A 19663-nucleotide genomic window follows, 5' to 3' on the forward strand; every position below is an offset into this window, starting at 1 on the left:
AAGTGACTTCTTGTTGTCTGTCACAGTACTTCCAATCTCAGCAAGCTACGATATCCTTGGCTATTGGGTGTTTGGAAACATTACTTGCATGTTATGGTTGTGCATAGATGTTTTGTATTGTACTGCTTCTATTTGGGGACTGTGTACAATTGCTGTCGATAGATACACAGCCACTGTTTACCCGATATGGTACCAAACACAAGATACTTCAAAGCGAGCCATATTTTACATCATTACTGTTTGGCTCTTTTCTATTGTAATCTCAATTGCACCATTCATTGGCTGGCGCCATATTCTTACAACATTTTTCCAGTTCAATAGCTTAATTAAAGCTCATGACTGTATCTTGTTCATGACAAAGAGTTTTGTACTCTACTCAGCATTTGGTTCTTTTATAATACCAATGTTTTTGATGTTTTTTATCTATGTGCGTATTTTTATGGAACTACGAAAACGGTCAAAGGCAAGACAAGCAAAAATCCAGGGCCAGACCCAGTTCAAAAACTCTAAAGAGAAATCTACCGTGTCTTCACCCAAAACAGAAGAAACGTTTGAAATGCATCCATTGGAGAAACAGACAACCAATGGTAACATGTGGCCGACTGACAACCGTCAGAGCAGTCAGTTGTTGTCCATTGAAACTGATGAATCTGCTTTGACCGATGATGACCATGCAGACAAAACTGCAACTTTGGTGATGTCGTCAGAGAGTGATACGACTAGTAATGCCAAACTGGAAGGTCAACTTCTGAAGTGTGCACCAGAGACAACCGACTCGGAAAGAGAGCTGCTCATGGTTACATCGACTTCCCACAGTGACTCAGAAAAAGAAAACTGCACCGCTGCAACACCTGCAGCAGATTCAAAAGCAGCACTGGAGAAATCTGAGGAATCGGTCAATGCTAAAGTTTCCAAGACCATGCGCCAGAGAGCCATTAACATCATTAGTGAGCTCTCAAAGAATGATTCCAAGTCGCGCAAAGGAAAACACAGGGTTCACACTCTACAGAAAATGCCAGAAAAGTCGACAAAGCCAGCGCTGATGAATGCCAATGTCAAACGTCGATTTGAGCAGCGAGAACAGCGAGCAACTAAAAGAATGGCACTTATCATGGCCATTTTCTGCCTTTGTTGGATGCCATTCACCTTTATGTATGTAATTCGTAGTTTCTGCTCAAACTGTGGAATCAATCCGCATTTGCAATCTTTTATCATCTGGCTTGGTTACGTCAATTCAACTCTTAACCCTTTACTCTACACAATCTTCAATGAGGATTTCCGTAAAGCTTTCATTCACATCATTTTATGTCGGAAAGTCACAGCAAAGTTCTGATCACTAATTCTTCTTTATAAAACTACATGGGAAATACCTTTAGAAAAAAATAGTCTGAAATGTTCCTAGATTAGGCTTACCAAAAGAAAGGAACACACCAAGTCATACAATTGTCCCATTGAATAGAAATTGAAAGGAAAAAAAATTAATAATAATATTTGCAAAAAAAATTTAAATTGTGTAATTTTTTTTTCTATTATTTGGTGAAACTGATTGTTTTCTAATGCTAAAATTAAATCAATTTTTATGTTTTTATCCATGATATGGGAAACAATTAAAAATGTTTTCAGACGCATTCTTCTTTAATAATAAAAAATAAATTTTGCATCTATGAGTGAAAATATGTGCATAAGCACATGTGTGTGTGTGTACATGTGTGAATGTGTGTGTGAGAGAGTTTGACACAGAGAGATGCAGAGAGAAAGGGGGAGAAGAAAGAGAAGGGTGGAAAGATGAATTATTAACAGAAACAAAAAAGACAAACCAAAACTAAAATAGCTAATTAACAAAAATATACGTTAAAATCTAAATAACATTCCAGTTTGTTCATTGCATATTACAAAATCTTCATTAAAATTTGTTGTGTTTTCTGTTGATATTTTATTTTGATATTCTTTGATTTTGGGGTTTCTTTTTAATTTTTTGTTTTTCAAACTCTCTACAAGTTATTTGTTAATGTCAAGAATTGAAAAACAAAATTCGAATTTCAGAGTTTATTTTGTGATTTCACCTCCTCCTCCTTCTTCTTACAAATTTACACACATTTACACATATATACATATACACGAATGCACACAAATATATGTGCAAAAAGATACACACTCACACACATATAAAGTCATATACGTACGCACATACATATGTGCAAAAACATGCACACCAACATACACACACATGCATATAAATTCATACATGTACACACATATGTGCAGAAACACACACTCACACACATATTAATTCATACATACATATATATATTTACAAAAACACACACATATATATTCATACAAGCACACATATATACATATGTGCAAACACACACACACTCACACACATAAATTCATACACATACACACACATATATGTGCAAAAACACACACACACACACACACATTAATTCATACATATGCACACACACACGCATATATATTTGCAAAAACACACATTCACACACACATGAATTCATACATGTACACAATATATATATGTGTGCAAAAACACACACACACATAAATTCATATACAGATACACAAACATACAAATACTAAAACGCAACCATACACAGATCTATAAACATGCAAAGATGCAAACACTAAGACACACAATCACATATACAATATTAAACCATACACACACACACACATAAATTACAAATATTAAAAAAGACACGCATACATGAAAAACACACACATAAACATTTGCAAAAAACATACATACACATGATGTTAAAACATGCACATGCAGGCACCAAAATATAGAAGCATTCTAATACTGAAACACACAAACATACATACATGCAAACACACAGGGCCTACGAAGTGGAGGGGTGTAGAGGGTCACATTGTATCTGGGACCAAAAGTTTTCTGGGATCTTACAAAATGTTTGTATATATCAGAGACTAACACTGACAAAGGGAGAGTGGCCCACAACTGAAACTATGTACACACACACACACACACACACACACACAACTACTAAAACACAGACATACATCCACACACAAACATGCACACAAAAATACAGATACACATACTTATGTTAAAACACGCACACACATACACTAACATTAAGACACACACACAATCTACCCACACACACATTACCCCTCCTCACACATGTCTCTTATTCTCCCTCCTCTTCCTACTCCCCCACCTGGTCCAGCTTCACCCAAAGAACATTTTTTTTATCTATTCTTTTCATTTTTTAGTATAATTTAATTTGTTTTTTTTTTATTGTAAAAGGGTTAGGATGTTGGTGTGTAGGAAAGAAAGGTGAAAGGTTGTCCTTCCTCCCTCTCTCTCTCTCTCTCTCTCTCTCTCTCTCTGTCCCTCTCACTCACCCTCTCTGTCTATCCCTCCCTCTTTCTCCCTCCTTCTCCCTCAGTCTATTCCCCCCTCTCTGACCTTACTTTCTAACACCTCAGACAAGTAACTTTCTTAGTTACCACATTCTTGTCACTCACTTCAATAATTCTTGGCATAAATTGATTTTCAAAAACTCAACTCAAAACCTCTCTCTCCCTCCTTTTCCATCCCTCTTTCTCTCCCTCCTTTTCCATCCCTCTTTCTTTCTCTCCCTCCTTCTCTACGTTCATTACTTTCACCTCGATGATGGAATCAGATTGAATTCTAATGGAATTTTGACAACTTTGCTTTTTCTTGCACAAATCAGAAAATGAAAACAGAAAACAAAGAATGAAAAAAAAACATAAGCTTGTAAAAAAAAATTAGAATTTTGAGGAATAAAAGTTATTGTCATTTGAGTCTTTGAAAAGATGACATCCTTCAAAGAATTTTTTTTTTTTTATCTTTAAAAATGGGAGGAAGCAAAATTTAAACATAGCAGTTTGACAAACAGATATTGTTAAAATAAACATCTGACTGAAATAAGTAATAAGGTTGATATGAACAACTAAAACCTTTAGCAGTTGTGCTCCAGCATGGCCACAGTCCAATGACTGCAAACAGTAAAAGTATATATATATATGTATAATCTATGCTAGAACATTTCTTCAAAATTCCATGAAAATATAAAAAATATTAGGACTTCTTTTTTTCTCCTCCATAAAAAATTTCAAAAATAATCTATAAATATCCATGTTCTGGCAAAAAAAAAAAAAATTAGAAAAAAACTTTTTTTCTTCAAGTATGTCGTCTTGGAAAGACAAGTGGTTTTATTTTTAAAAAAAATTAAACTGTAGATGGTCAACAATAAGCAATGCAGCCAACTGCTGACCATCGCAGTGGATAAATCTGCATAAAATGATGACCAGACTCATCATGGTAAAAACAACAATATCCACAGTATTGATAATGTGCCCCAGAAAGTTGATGCCATTATTAAAGGTGCAGGGGGTCACCTAGCAGCTACTGTTGAGGTTCATAGTGGATACAACTGGCTCAAAAAATAGGAACTTCGCAGGGTTGTTTCTTCTCCAATTGATTTGTCCATGAAAAGACAAGTGAAAAAAGGGTTGATTACAGCACCACAGTGAATTCCATTTATTTGGTCAGCCAACAATAGCAATGCCAATTCGAGACGCATTCTTTTAGGACCTTTATATGCCGTTATCAGAATAATATGGGGAATGAAAGTAGTAAGAGCTTTTATAAACAGCTGCCACAGCTTCTAACTCGTTTCTTCTTCCATTTTCCACAGAAATTGCTTCACAAAAGACTACAAAATCAGTTTAATTGTCCTCTTATGGACTATATTAATTAGTTGTTGCATTCGTTTAATTTCTATACACTGCATGAAAGCTGCAGCTAAGAAACAACTACAAAAACAAACAAAACAATTGGCTGTGTTTGTTTTATTTGTTTGTATTTATGTATTTATTTATTTAATGCTTCCTGTGTCATAAAACAACAATCGTTTCACATTTCAATATGAGTTAAAAGGACTGATGTCTACTCATCTCTATTCTTCCAGCCCACATACAAACCTCAATGATAGCAGCTTGCCATAAAATGTAGGCTTAATTAATAGCAAGAGAATAATTACTAAAATGTAGTCACAAATTGTATTATGGAGTAGACACAGATTGCACTGATTCCTTGAGAGATAATGCACCAAAATGTAGATTTAGCATCACTGAAGTATCGACGTAGTATGCACTAACATGTACAGGTAAAGTACTCGTAGACAGAATGTGCATGAAGATGTAGGTACAAAGTTCCTGCAACAGTATATCCAATTTTCTTTAATGTCACCCACAAGCACCTAGACAAACCAGAAGCACCATCACCCACCCACCAAAGCCAGTTTCTTTCAGCCTTTTCTACTCTTGGTTCAAATACTAAATTTCCAGATAGACACCAAACTAGATTCTGGTGCTAATATTTTATCTCTGTTCCCAAAATTCTTGGCCGGGTTTGTAAAGTTCTTCCAAATAAATGATAAAAAAAACTCTATCGTCTCTCATCCATTACTTGCCACTACTGCCCCATACCATAAAAATAAAAACAGATAAATAAATAGAACCTTCCTGACACACAAAAAGAGAGGCTGCAGAATATGAAAACAGAGTGGAGGCATTACTAGACTGTTATGACATATGTCCATTCTACATCAGAATGGACGTACATCATGTTTGTTTGTCTATTTATGTACTATAGAGACTGAAGTAACAACTCAATAACAACATCAATAATAATAATAACAACAACAACAGGCAGACGTGGAGTAATGAGAGTATGTCACTGATGAGGTAGCGAATGGCGACAAAAGGACTCTGACAAACTGAACAAATTGATTGACCACACAATTAATGAAGCAATCCACCAGTTAATTGGTTAAATGGATGACTAATTGAATAACGACAACAACCTTTTCTACTATAGGCATGAGCCCTGAAATTCTGGGAGAGGGGCTAGTTGATTATATCAACCCCAGTGCATAACTGGTGCTTAGTTAATCGCCCCTGAAAGGATGAATGGCAAAGTCAACCCCAGTAGAATTTGAACTCAGATCAATAATAATAATAATAATAATAATAATAATAATAATAATAATAATAATGTGGAGTCTGGAAGCAGAAACAATCTCTGATTATAATAAGTGCTTTGGGAATGATTAGAAAAAAAGTAGACAAACAGATAACCCAAATCCCAGAACATATAAACAGGGATAATAAAGAGAATGGGCACAAGAGGGGGGGGGGGGAACATCACGTATCAGATAGAATACTATCAAAACAATCGAAATAACAAAAACAAAAACTTTGCACATACCAGAGTGCAGTGCTGCATTATGTAGTGCAGTGCTGCATTATGTAGTGCAGCGAAAGCATAGAATAAAAATATTACTGAATGATGATGATGATGATGATGACGACGACGATGATAATTCCCTATTTGTCACAAGGATGATGTAAAAGGGAATGTTATAAGGACAGATTATGATTAATAGTGGAGGTTTTTCACAGAATTGGTTCTGGAAAAATAAAACAGGAATGGAAAACATCAGAATACAAGAACAATAAAACAAGGTATTCCAGTATAGTGAGTGGTGGCAGCTAGGGTCCCTTAAGGGCCAATCAAGGAACCCAAAACATCCAAGATTGCTCTGAATGCTGAGAACCACTGCTGTTCCCCAGTTATTTTCTTTACCCTACAGATGCATGCTGACAGTTGGCCCATTCACCCTTAATATTGGCACTATGTCTTCCACCCCACACTGTCTCTTCCACTTTACACTAACTTTTCCATCCTACATTGCCTCTTTTACCCTTCAGGGTTTCTTCCACCCTGAGAGCCTACATATGGTTTCCTTTCTTCCAACAACTACAGCTGACCAGATCAACAGGGTACTGGTCTCTCAGCAAAAGAGTCAGACATTTATACCTGTCCCAAGTCTCCAGTTGTGTGCCTCTGGCAGAGACATGTCTCCATTAATAGGTACTCCAAAAAGCAGGGGCAGACTGAGCCGTTGGTCAATCAGGCACTGCCCAAGGGCTTGGAGCTGTGAGGGGCCTGCACTCTACATGTTAACTTATCAATGCTAAGGGGCCTGGTAAACAGTTATGCCCAAAAGCCCTTAATTCTCTCAGACTGCCCCTGCCAGAGAGGTACCCTACAGATCACTTGTATAAATGCAGTATATGGACAATAAGCCCTCTGTTATGAACAACAGCTCAGAATCAAATTCACATTCAAACTTCTCAAAATCCAGTAACACTTACAATGTACTTTTATAGAACAGTCAGCTTCTTTGGGGGTAGCAAACCAATTCTGATGCATCATTCCTTCAAATCAATGCATAATGATAGCATTTCAATCAGTTCAGCAAATAATCCGATGGATCAATATGTGATGGAGCCAACCCCACCCCTTCTATGCATTCCTCGACACACTATGAACCTGACATCAATCATTGTGCCAACAAACCATTCTAGAGAGAAATTCATATTCATTGATTTGTCTGGAGTTCACAGACAGTAGATAACAAGCTCATATTTTAACATGAGTCAACTTTATTCAAGGAGACTAAAACTCACACATTTAAAGATTCAATCAACGAGACTTGAGAGCAGCAGAACTTTCTTAGAGTTGTCGCCAATTTTACGCTAATGTTGTTATTCTTATCCATATTGTTTGTTGTGATTCTCTGCATGGCTATAATCTTAAATGAAACGTTTCCCTTCTATGAATGCGATCTGAAGAATAGCCAATTATTTAACAAGGCCGACTGATAATAGATGTGGCATTGATGAACGAAAGATTGCAATGAATAGGCTCTCACGCCAAACATGCACTATTTCATGCCAAGAATGTATGTATGTTTATATGAATGTGTGTATATATATGCATATATATGCGTGCATGTGCCTGTATGTATGTATGTATATATATATGTGTGTGTGTGTGTGTGTGTGTGTGTGTGTATATGTATGTATATTGTATATATGTATGTATATGTATACATACATATATACAGACACATATACATCTGCATATATATATATATATATATATATATATATATATATATATATATATATATATATATATGCATGTATATCTGAATTGTGTATCCATATATGTCTATGTATGTATTTCATAATGCGTAATTAAACATGACAATCAAAACAAAGGTTGTGGTGAAGGATCATATCAGACAGTGTAACTCTCTGAATATTTAAAAGAAAGGAGGAGGGCAACTATAAAATAAGGCTGTGATTATTATCATTATTACTGTTGTTGTTGTTGTTGTTGTTGTTGGCAGTGAAGTGGCATAAATGGCAGAGAGCCAAATGAGATACTTTGTAATTATTTAGGTCTGCATAGTTACTATATACTCTCAGTTCAATTCCTCTCACCCTTTCATCTCCCCTCCAGGGGTCAAATCAAATCAGTAATAGTCAGTCCCAGTCATGCCCTGCAATTGAATCATTAACCCAAAGAAGCTAATTATTATTACTGTTGTTGCTTTTGTTGTTGTTGTTGTTACACAATAGTAGACTATACTTTTTTTTTTATCCTTCTAGTGCTGATAAAACACATATCAGTCAAATACTGGGGTCAAATACAGTATAACCAACAAGAACCCCTGCCTCCAAATTTAAGGCCTTGTGTTTCTATCACAAATCATTCTCACTGCATTGTTGCATCCATTATAGAGAGATGGGGTGGGATCAGAAGTGGGGAAAAGGAAAAATTTAAAGCACAAATGTTCCCTTGTTCTCCATGTGAGTCTATGACTAAATTAACAAGGTTACAACTAAGGTAATAAGACTGTGACTAAAGTGACATGACATGACAAAATTATGATTTAAGTAACAATGACTAGAGTGACAAGGTTATAACGAAAGTACTACAACTAAAGTAACAAGACTAGGACAAGAGTAACAGGATTATGACAAAGGTGAGATTACAATTGAAGTGCTATGACTGAAGAACAAGATTATGGCAAAAATGACGATATTATTTCCTAATGTAATAAATTTACTGAAATACAAATATACAGTAAGTAGGTGCATGGATGTAGACACACACAGTCACAAAACTACTAACATACTATGAGTAATAGAACCAAAACTATACGATCTATAGAACTACTAACATACAATTAGAAACAGAGCCAAAATTATACAATTTATAGATTTTGTAACATATTATTAGTAATAGAGACAAAATTTTACAATCTATAGATCTACTAATAAATTTTAGTACATCCATGGTTGTACAACCTACAACACTAATAATATACTCTTTGTACAGCCAAAACAGATCAACTGTGACTGTTGTGTTTTCTTTAGTAACCGTGTAACAGATCAAAGCTACAATTAATCCAGGAGAAAACATTAACACTTAAATAAAGAGCTTTCAATGAAATCTGATGTTTATTTGCTTTTCACACTGACACAGACTTCGTTAGTTGTCAAATAAAAGTGATTAACATAATTACATTAAAGGCTCTCTTTTTTGTTTCAGTTTGTTTCTTTCTTTTAATTATTGGCTCAACAAGTATTTATATTTTAAAGTGTTAAGTTCAACATAGAGAAGCCTGGAAAACACAACAGTGTTAACAGAATATTAGATCTGGCAATGAATATGCTTTGCCATTGACAAACAGTTATTCCTTATCAATAATGCACAAATACAAACATACATACATGCATGTATTATGCAGCCAATGTACAAAGGAAATAAAACTCGTTATAAAAGACAGTTAAATATATTTGAAGATCAACAAATGGACAAATGTAGTCCTATGTCAAACATACAGTAATGCTTCTTCAAGAATAAAAACATATTTGAGATAGTTTTAGCATGAGATTATTACGTGCTGGATTTATCATAAAAATGTTTAAGCTGATATTTGCCCAAAAATTCAATAGATGTGTATTTGTTGCCATAGGGAAAAGGTATTCTTTGCAATATTTTTACATAAATAGGGCAAAGAAAATGAGAATAAACATTGTAGATAATTCTATAGATTCTATAGATTGACAGCAGGTATCAAATTCAACAGAAATACTAAAGACCAGCATTGTGATAAAGTTTAGATAATGCACCAACGCCAATGACACTAAACAGATTTGACTTGGCTTTGTTATGTAATACACAACAATGTGACAAATTGGCAGAATCATTAGAATATTGGATTGAATGCTTCATGGTATTTGTCCCAATTCTGTTGATTCTGGGTTCAAATCCTGTTGAAGATAACTCTTACAAGACGATGATTTGGTAGAATTGTAAGAAAATCATGATAAATGCCCTATGCTATTTGTTGTAGCCCTTCATGTTCTCAGTTCAAATCTGACCAATGCCTATCTGAGCACTAAACTTAATCCCTCATCTAGTCTAACACCATCACATTGGGTACATCGTTTGCCTTTCACAGACCCCACTCTTTGGCAAGCAATAAGAACAGGCTTCTAGTCTCAGAATAACATCATTCTTCCCTCCCTTCCACCAGTCTTGGAGGCCAAGTAAATGGTCATGGGCATTGCATTGCCTTCCTTCCGATGGCCAGAAATGGAAGGAGCCTCTATATGATAACTTATTACAGAAGAAATAGCAGCAAAATTCTTTAAATCACACTTCTATCTATAATACTAAAAACAGAACATATCAGACGAATATGGTTTTAAACAAATGGAAAGGTCAAGGCTGGAATGCTTTTGACTGTAGACCTAATGTATCAGGGCAAACCAAGGGTTAAACAACAACAACATGATAACAGAAGATAAAACAAAATATATTTTAAAATAAAAAAAATACATGATAAGTTTCTATAATTTCACTGTTTACATAGAATAAATTTGGGTTACATAGTTCGGATGTTGTTCGGATATTCCTGGTCACAGACGACAACAACAGTTACAAGAATGGTACTTTTCTTTATTCTAAGACTTAATTTGGCTGATCAATATAAACATTCACATCTTAAATAAAATAAGGATTTCAATGATTCCAATACAAATATGATCTTTGGAATCAGTGTAAATTAGGTCTGTATACACGGTGGTGGTGGTGGTGGTGGCAGTGATGGTGGTAGTGGTGGCTGGTGGTAGGGTCAGGGGTGCCAATAATGCTAATCACAGCAGTAATAGCAGTTAGAGGTAGAGGTACTAATAAGGATAACAATAGAGATGGCAGTGTTGGTAGTGGCAGTGGTGGTGGCCATGGCAGTAGTGGCAGTGATCGCTGTAACAATAAAGCCAACAATAACAGAGCTGTCTGTGCATCTCATCAAAACAAATTATTGTTTAAGCTTCTGTGAACTGTTTATTATAGATATTGCTTTCTTACTTCCATCCATCATTAGAACGACAAATATGTAGGTGTGCAAACAACTCTGTCTGTGTGTGCGTGTGTGTGTGCATGTGCGTGCGTGTATGAGTGTGTGTGTGTGTATGTGGGTGTCTTTGTGTGTGTGTATATATATATATATATGTTTGCACGTATATGTGTTTGTGTCAGTATGTGTGTGTATGTGAATGTGCGTGTGTTTGTGTCAGTAAATGTGTGTTTTTGTGTGTATATAGATATATATATATATGTTTGCATGTGTGTGTGTTTGTGTCAGTATGTGGGTGTGTGTGAGTATATGTGTGTTTGTGTCAGTATGTGTATGTGTGTGTGTACTGAACATCATGATGTGGAAGTAAAAAAATATTTTAGTATGTCAAGATCTTTTTTTACCAGCTCAAGAAGTTTGTAGCTACATCATAGCTTTAATTTGTACATGCATGTGTGCATACATACATATATGATATATATATAGGGAGAGTGAGAGAGATATAGAGAAAGATACATATACATACATGCACAAATATATATGTAAATAAACACACACATTTATATATATACATATATATATACACACACACACACTTTACATGAATACATATTCACGTGTGTGTGTGTGTGTGTGTGTGTGTGTGCTCACTTCTGTTTACTCAATGAAGAAGAAGAACCAATCTATAACAAAGAAATAAAACAGTTATCAAAATTTACACAGACACAAAATAAAACTAAATAATAAAACAAATAAAACTGAAACACCATCAAAAAAAGTTTCCTAAGTCTTTTACGAGGTCTACTCTTTCACAAGATGTTTCATGTATCATTGTAAAATGGTTGAGTGGTAGGAGAAGTAGAGCAACAGGCTGTGCATGGTACAGTATCTGGTTTTATCCCTATACATTCTGAGCTCAAATCCCGATGGGGGAAATTCAGATTTTAATCAATTTTGAAGGTTAATTAAAAGATGTACAAGTCCCAGGCATGTATTTAGTTCCTTTCATATCTTTATTCGAAAAGATATGGTTATTAATATACATATATATGTGTGTGTGTGTGTGTGTGTGTGTGTGTGTATGTATATATATATATATATATATATATATACACACACATATATATCGATATATGTATTGCTGACATCAAAGAATTTATTAACTTTCAAGAGAATATGAAATAATTCTTTGGGGGGGGGGGGGATAGTGAATCTTGAAGCACATAAAGTTATGAATAATAACATGCAAATATTAGGTTAACAAATGTGACTTCATCTCCCACAGACAGTCTTCAACTTTTTCTATCAAAAGGAGTTTTTGAACCCAATATTTACATGATTTTATGTGCTTTGAGATGCACCCTTCAAAAGAAGCGTACATACGTTATATATACACACATATATATTGATATAAAATGTATGTATGTATACATTAATGTTTCTTTTTATGCTATAAGAAAAAAAACAATTTTACTGAATTAAACTGAAAGATTACTCAATACACTTGGTAGAGTATAAATTTATTCTTTAACAAGAATAGTATTGACAGTGACTTCGAAGTTTCAGCCATCTAAGCCATCATCAGATTATCCATATATATACACACACACACACACATATACATATGTATTTTAACCTTCTAGAGACACACACACACACAGATGTATGTATGTACATATGTATTTGAACTATATATATATATATATATATATATATATATATATATATATATAGTTTTAAGGAATATATATAATATTAGGGATTTTGTCCCAAATATTATTATTATATATATATATATATATATATATATATATAAAAATACACACACACACACACGTTTGTACTTATATATATTTTATATATATATATATACACACACACACACACACGAACATTTGTATATGTATTTAAACTTATATAAATATGCATGACAATCAAAAATAGTAGGGAGGGGTTGTATAAATCAACAGAATTCTCGTTAAAAAATATTTTAAATGAGGCTGTGACATCATAAATTTTCAAAGTCCATCATTATTATGTTTTTCATTATTATTATTTATTAATGTGCCTTTATTGTTTGGTTGATCTTCCCCCACCACTTATACCCATTTGTTTTTGTTTGTTATTGCCCTCTTTGCATTTCACCTTTATACTGTCCCCATGTTTTTGGCCCTTATGGCTAATATAAGAAATCATTGTGGCAAATAAATGAAATCATTATTATTGTTATTGTTATTAGGGTAGTGAAATGGCAAAATCATTAGCACATTTGAAAGACTCTTTGCAGGATTTGTTGTAGCTTTTTATGTCCTGAGTTCAAATCCTGCCAAGGCCAACTTTGCATTTCACCCTTTCGAGGCCAATAAAATAAAGTACCAGTGAAATACTGGGATCAATTTAATTGACTAAACCTTGCCTCTTCTACAACTCAGGCTTTGTGCCTATATTAGAAACCACCACTACTGGCAGAACTGTTAAAGCATGAAGCAAAATGTCTTGTAACACTGTTCTGGGTTCAACTCCAGCCAAAGTCAAATTTCTTGTTCATTCCTTTGGGATTGACAAAATTTTGGGGGTTGATATAATCAGCTGGTTGCTTTCCTCAAATTTCTGGACTTGTGCCAATGTTAGAAATCATGATCATCAACATCAACATCATTATTATTATTATTATTTATATATTTATTTCTGTTACTCTTGTTGTTGTTATCATTGTTGCTCTGGCTGCAACTTTGAAAATCCAATAGGGAAAAAAAACAATGTTTCCTTGGTTCCAACAGACACACCTCAGATTCTTGAAAATGTCCATAATTATATGTTTTAAATGATAATTCTTTCTTTGTAATATCAAACATCTCCCAAACTAAGAGGCAGGGGATCTTACAACAACAGCAGCAGCAGTAGTGGAAATTACAATAACGGTGGCACTAGAAATAAACATTATCCGTATTTCCCTGCTAAACAAGAACTGTGGAAACAAATTAACAAAAAAAAACGTAAATAAATTAATATATGGATAAATGTCTAAATATATATAAGAAAACAAAATTCTTTTTTTTTTTTTTGTAAATAATGAAGCTGTCTTTTGTTATAACAAGATCAATAGTTGAAAAGAAATGAAAATATTATATTGAAATCACATACACAACCCAGTATATTACTGGTGGAACTTATTGATTGGAAAAGAAACAATGACAGAATCCATCCCAATGTTTTAGTTTTTGCTACATATTTTATTAACTTCTGTGGGACCAAAATAATTGGACAGGATTGAACATCAAAACAGTGTAAGACAAAACTAAATACTTTCAGTAGACCCCCATATCTACCTAAATTACTGTTATCTTCCAATAACTAACTTGATATTATATATATATATATATATATATATATATATATATATATGTATATCTGTTTAATTTGTTTTGGGTGAATGCCTCAGAATGCTTTCTTAAAAGCTCCTAATCTTAAATAACATCTTATGAATATGAAAAATTCTTGACTTATGAACATGTAGGATGCAGAAACATGTGTTGTGATAAAGCCTATGAATTTCCTTCCACAAGTTGTTATGGTTATTACATATAAATATTATAGATGTGTGTGTGTGTGTGTGTGTGTGTGTGTGTGTGTGTGTCTCAAGATGAAATTAAACAAACTAGTAAAGAAACAAATTAAACCTTCAACTGCTGCCTGACTAAGGATTCTTGTGGTTTCAATGCCTTTGATGCAGTTGATAGGGAATTGATAGTAGAAATGAAACACAAAAGACAAGCAAAAATCTTTAGTTGAGTCTTAAAGACTCCACACACATTTATATCTATCTATCTATTTATCTATCCATCTATACACACACACACACACACACACACGTGAACAAGTGAGGGCTTCCACATGGTCACACAGCCAGGTTGAAAGAGCAGCTAAATGTCTCCTTGATCTCACACCTCACTGTCTTAATAAAAGAAGAGCACAGAAAATGTAATCATTATTTTCTCCACTATAGTAGACATGAAGGTCATGGTAGGAACACCTTTCACTGTAATTCTGCTTCATCAAAACTCACTTGAACAACCAATTAATGAAAATAGTCAACTATTTTATTAAATTGCATTAAATTCTTCACTATTTCCAAAGTTAATTGCCACCTCAGCTATGTATTTCATTAGAAATGTAGTCCTGAAAGTGTTGTGGCAGGGAGGAATGGGGGACATCAAAATGAGAATCAAAAGAGTCACTTTTAAATATGTTTTACATTCAATTATAAATTATCAAAAAAATCTTTTGAAATTATATTTGGCATATAAATATAATTATATAATTATATTTGTTAAATAAATATAATTATATGATTATATTAATTCTTATATTTCATCTTTGGGAGTCAAACTTTTCAGCGATTAATAATTTCTTTGAAGCAGAAAATGAGATGTAGAACACTGCATGGTTAAGGGTCAATATAATTGATCATTGATTGAATGATATTTACCACAGTTTCAACTACAGATATGTCCCTTAAAAATGCAGTGCTAAATGAAATAGTGTTGTACAGAACCATTATGACATATGATTGAATAACAAGTTTAATAGGTTATTTTCAAGAGTGATGCAAATGAAGTAGCAGGCACTCTCTATCTCAACTTCTTCCAAGTACATAACTTTAAATAACCTCACACAATAAAATACTATATATTGGGATTTAAAGTCACAATAAAATTAGAAAGCCAGTTTAAAGATTCTTTGTCCACTGAACTTCAAAACTTTTACTCCTTGAACAAGTCATCATTTGTTAAAAACAGTGAGATTGACAGAACAGAAGCTTTAAAATTTTCTCATTTGTCATGATGGTCCTCATCACTGGTGTGGTCAAAGTTAAAGAATTAGCAACATTCACTCCCTGACATTTAGCAGCTTCCAATCAACCCCCTCACCACCACACCACGGTACACACACACACACCAATTCCTAAAGTTTCACATCAAGTGTCATGCTTTTCTTCAGCACTTGAAATGAATTTCCAGCACTTGACTATTTTCCATTCATGTTGGAAAAAAATTGTCTTGGAGTAAGCATGAGTATTAATCATAGTTCCTTATATATCAGCATACCATTATTCTAATGAAGTGATGTCACTCCACTGAAAATATTGTCTCCAAGTAAAAAAAAGCACCACAGTAAACCAGCACTAAATGGGGGAGCACCAAACAAAATAGCACTAATCAAGGCATTAATGTAAAACCATATATGATCAAACAATTAACTATTTATACAGAAGTATATTTATCTTGTCAATGTGAGGCATATTATATGAACACACACAGCTCTTCCAAAATTAATAATAATAATAATAATAATAATAATAATAATAATAATAATAATAATAATAATAATAATAATATTGGTATTTCAAATTGATTTAACAGAAATAATAATAATAAAAAGTAAAAACATGAAAAAAACACATTCATTCCAAAGCAAGTGCCCCTTTCAAATCAAAGAAAATCTATACTAGAGACATTCTTTAACTGTATGGAATAGACATCTCAAAGAAAACTTGATATTCTAAATTCTAACAAACTGTCACAAGAGCAAACAAATGTCTGACAATAGAATAACGTTTTGAAATGAAACACGCCAAGGAAACAAAAAAACAAGAAAAGATAAGTAGATAAAAACATTGAAAGAAAAAAGCAGGTGAAAAAAAAATCAAATCTCTATTTCATTTCTAGCTGAGAGAAGAATCTAAGAGAAACAATAAAAGAGAAGACCATTATTGGCATTAGATATGATTATTAGTTATCAGTTGTGAGTTCTATGAGGATTTGAATACCTGAAGCAAACATTTAAGATTCTTGTCACTCTTATATTCAATGCCATTTATCAACAATTTCTGCTATCATTCACTTTTTTGAGTTTTTATTGTTGTTGTTTTATGTGGTTGTTGTTGTTTCATTCAGTTATTATTGTTCTTGTTATTCCATTGTTGTTGTTATTGCTGCTGCTGCTGCTGCTGTCATTGTTTATTGTTTTAACAAAAACAAAATTATATAGATGGCCATTAGCTTGAAAATAGTTGTTTACTACAACACTGGCTTCCACTACCATTTCATAAAACACTACCACTGCAAATGCTGCTACCACTACCGCTACCTAAAATACCACCACTACCAATACTGCTGGCACTACAATTTCCTGAAATACCACCACGACCCTCCCTCTAACTCTATAACCTACCCACAGCACTTTTTGGCCCATCACTCAAGCAAACTGTAGATCATTTTTAAAGATTGCCAAAATTACATAGATATACACACATACATATGCATAAAACATGTATGTATATATATATATATAATCATCATTATTATCGTTTAATGTCCACCTTCCATACTAGCATGGGTGGGACTTTATATATGTATATATATATATATATATATATATATATATATATATATATATATATATATATATAAAAACATATATATATATATATATATATATATATATATATATATAAACATATATATATATACATATATATATTTATGTGTGTATGTATATTATATATATATATATATATATATATATATATATATATATATGTATGTATGTATATACACACATAAGTATGTATGAGGGAAGGAGGTTTTTTGTGTGCATGCAGATTGATCCCCACTTGCCCATTTCTGCACCAATTCCTTCATTTATTTTGCAGTTTTCATTGTCTTCTTTCCACTTCTCACTCGAGCTGGCAGAATCAGTAGCATGCTGGGCAAAATGCTTAGTGGTATTTCATCTGTCTTCATGCTCTGAGTTCAAATTCTGCTGATGTTGGCTTTATCATCATCTCAGGGTTGATAAAATAAGTACCAGTTGAACACTGGGGTCGATATAATCAACTTACCTCTCCCCTGAAACTGTTGGCCAAGTGCCAAAATTTGAAACCATCATCATCATCACCATTATTATTATTATTATTATTATTATTATTATTATTATTATTAAAGCAGCCAGCTGGCAGAAACCTTAACACACTAGATAACTTGTGAAGTGGCATTTCGGCCATCTTTACATTTTCGGTCCAAATTCAACTTTCCCTTTCAACCTTTCAGAGTCAATAATGTAAGTACCAGTTGTGCACTAGGGCTGATGTAACTGACTAGTACCCTTCCCCAGAATTTCAGGCTTTGTGCCTATAATAGAAAGATTCATTATTATTATTATTATTATTATTATTATTATTATTATTATTATTATTACCATTATTATTATTATCATTATTATTATTATCATTATTATTACCTCTGCCTTAGCGAAGGCAGAGGCATTGTTTACAGTCGCGTTTGTTTGTCGATGGACAAGATATCTCAAGAACCACTGGATGGATTCAGATGAAACTTTCAGGGATGTTTGGCCTCCTGACTGGCATGAACTGATTAGATTTTAGGATCGATCCGGTACTGGACAAGGATTCTGGATTCTTTTTCCTGTTTTTTCACTTAAATTTTTGAGTAGTCAGGTTCATTTTTAGTATTCTCATTATTATTATTATTATCATTATTGTTAATATTATTATGGCAGTGAGCTGGTAAAGTTGTTAACATGCCAGGCAAAAATGCTTAGCAGCACTTCATCCATCTTTACATTCTGAGTTCAAATTCTGCCAAAGCTGACTTTGCCTTTCATCCTTTCAGGGTCGATAAATTAAGCACCAGTGAAGCACTGGGAGTTGATGTAACCAACCAGTTTCCTACCCAAAAATTTCAGGTCTTGCAGCTTTAGTAGCAAGGATTATTATTATTATTACTATAATTATTTATTTATGAAACAGTTCAACAATGATTTAAGTTCAACTCAGATACCACAAACAATTCATTCGATTATAGCCAATGAAAGATATTATAAATCACGTGTTGATAGTAGTAGTAGTAGTAGTAGTAGTAGTAGTAGTAGTAGTAGTAGTCAAAAGTGTTGGAGTATCAGGTGAAACACATTGCGATATTTACCAATGTTCTTTGACGATACTGAGTACAAGACCAACCAATGGTCGACTGCCTTTCACCCTTCCATACTTTGATAGAATTACTGCTGGCTTTGCACATTCTGGATTGGATTCAACCAATTATAAACATTCTTTACATATTCGTAGCATTATGTCAAAATTAGAAATCCTTATTTTATCCAAACTTGGAATAACCATGTAAATGATAGAAAAAAGAAAAAGTAAAATGCTCCATGTTACAGTGGTTTGCTTCTCTTTGTATAATAATAATAATAATAATAATAATAATAATAATAATAATAATAATAATCATTATAATTATTAGTAGTAGTAGTAGTAGTAGTAGTAGTAGTAGTAG

General features: G+C 33.3%; 2 protein-coding genes across 4 annotated transcripts in view; one reads left to right on the forward strand and one right to left on the reverse strand.

Moving 5' to 3' along the window:
- Positions 1 to 3843, forward strand: part of LOC106880758 (octopamine receptor 2) — a 91478-nt gene extending 87635 nt beyond the window's left edge. The window contains exon 2 of the mRNA XM_014930856.3: positions 1 to 3843. This exon is cut by the window's left edge and continues 495 nt beyond it. Coding sequence (XP_014786342.1) covers positions 1 to 1333 — 1333 coding nt within the window. The 3' untranslated portion in view covers positions 1334 to 3843.
- Positions 1 to 19663, reverse strand: part of LOC106872929 (phosphatidylinositide 4-phosphatase SAC2) — a 1166845-nt gene that overhangs the window by 1010600 nt on the left and 136582 nt on the right. The window lies entirely within an intron of this gene.

Source organism: Octopus bimaculoides, chromosome 22 (assembly GCF_046866305.1).
Source record: "Octopus bimaculoides isolate indiv1 chromosome 22, ASM4686630v1, whole genome shotgun sequence".
In the NCBI taxonomy this organism is placed as follows: Eukaryota; Metazoa; Mollusca; class Cephalopoda; order Octopoda; family Octopodidae; genus Octopus; species Octopus bimaculoides.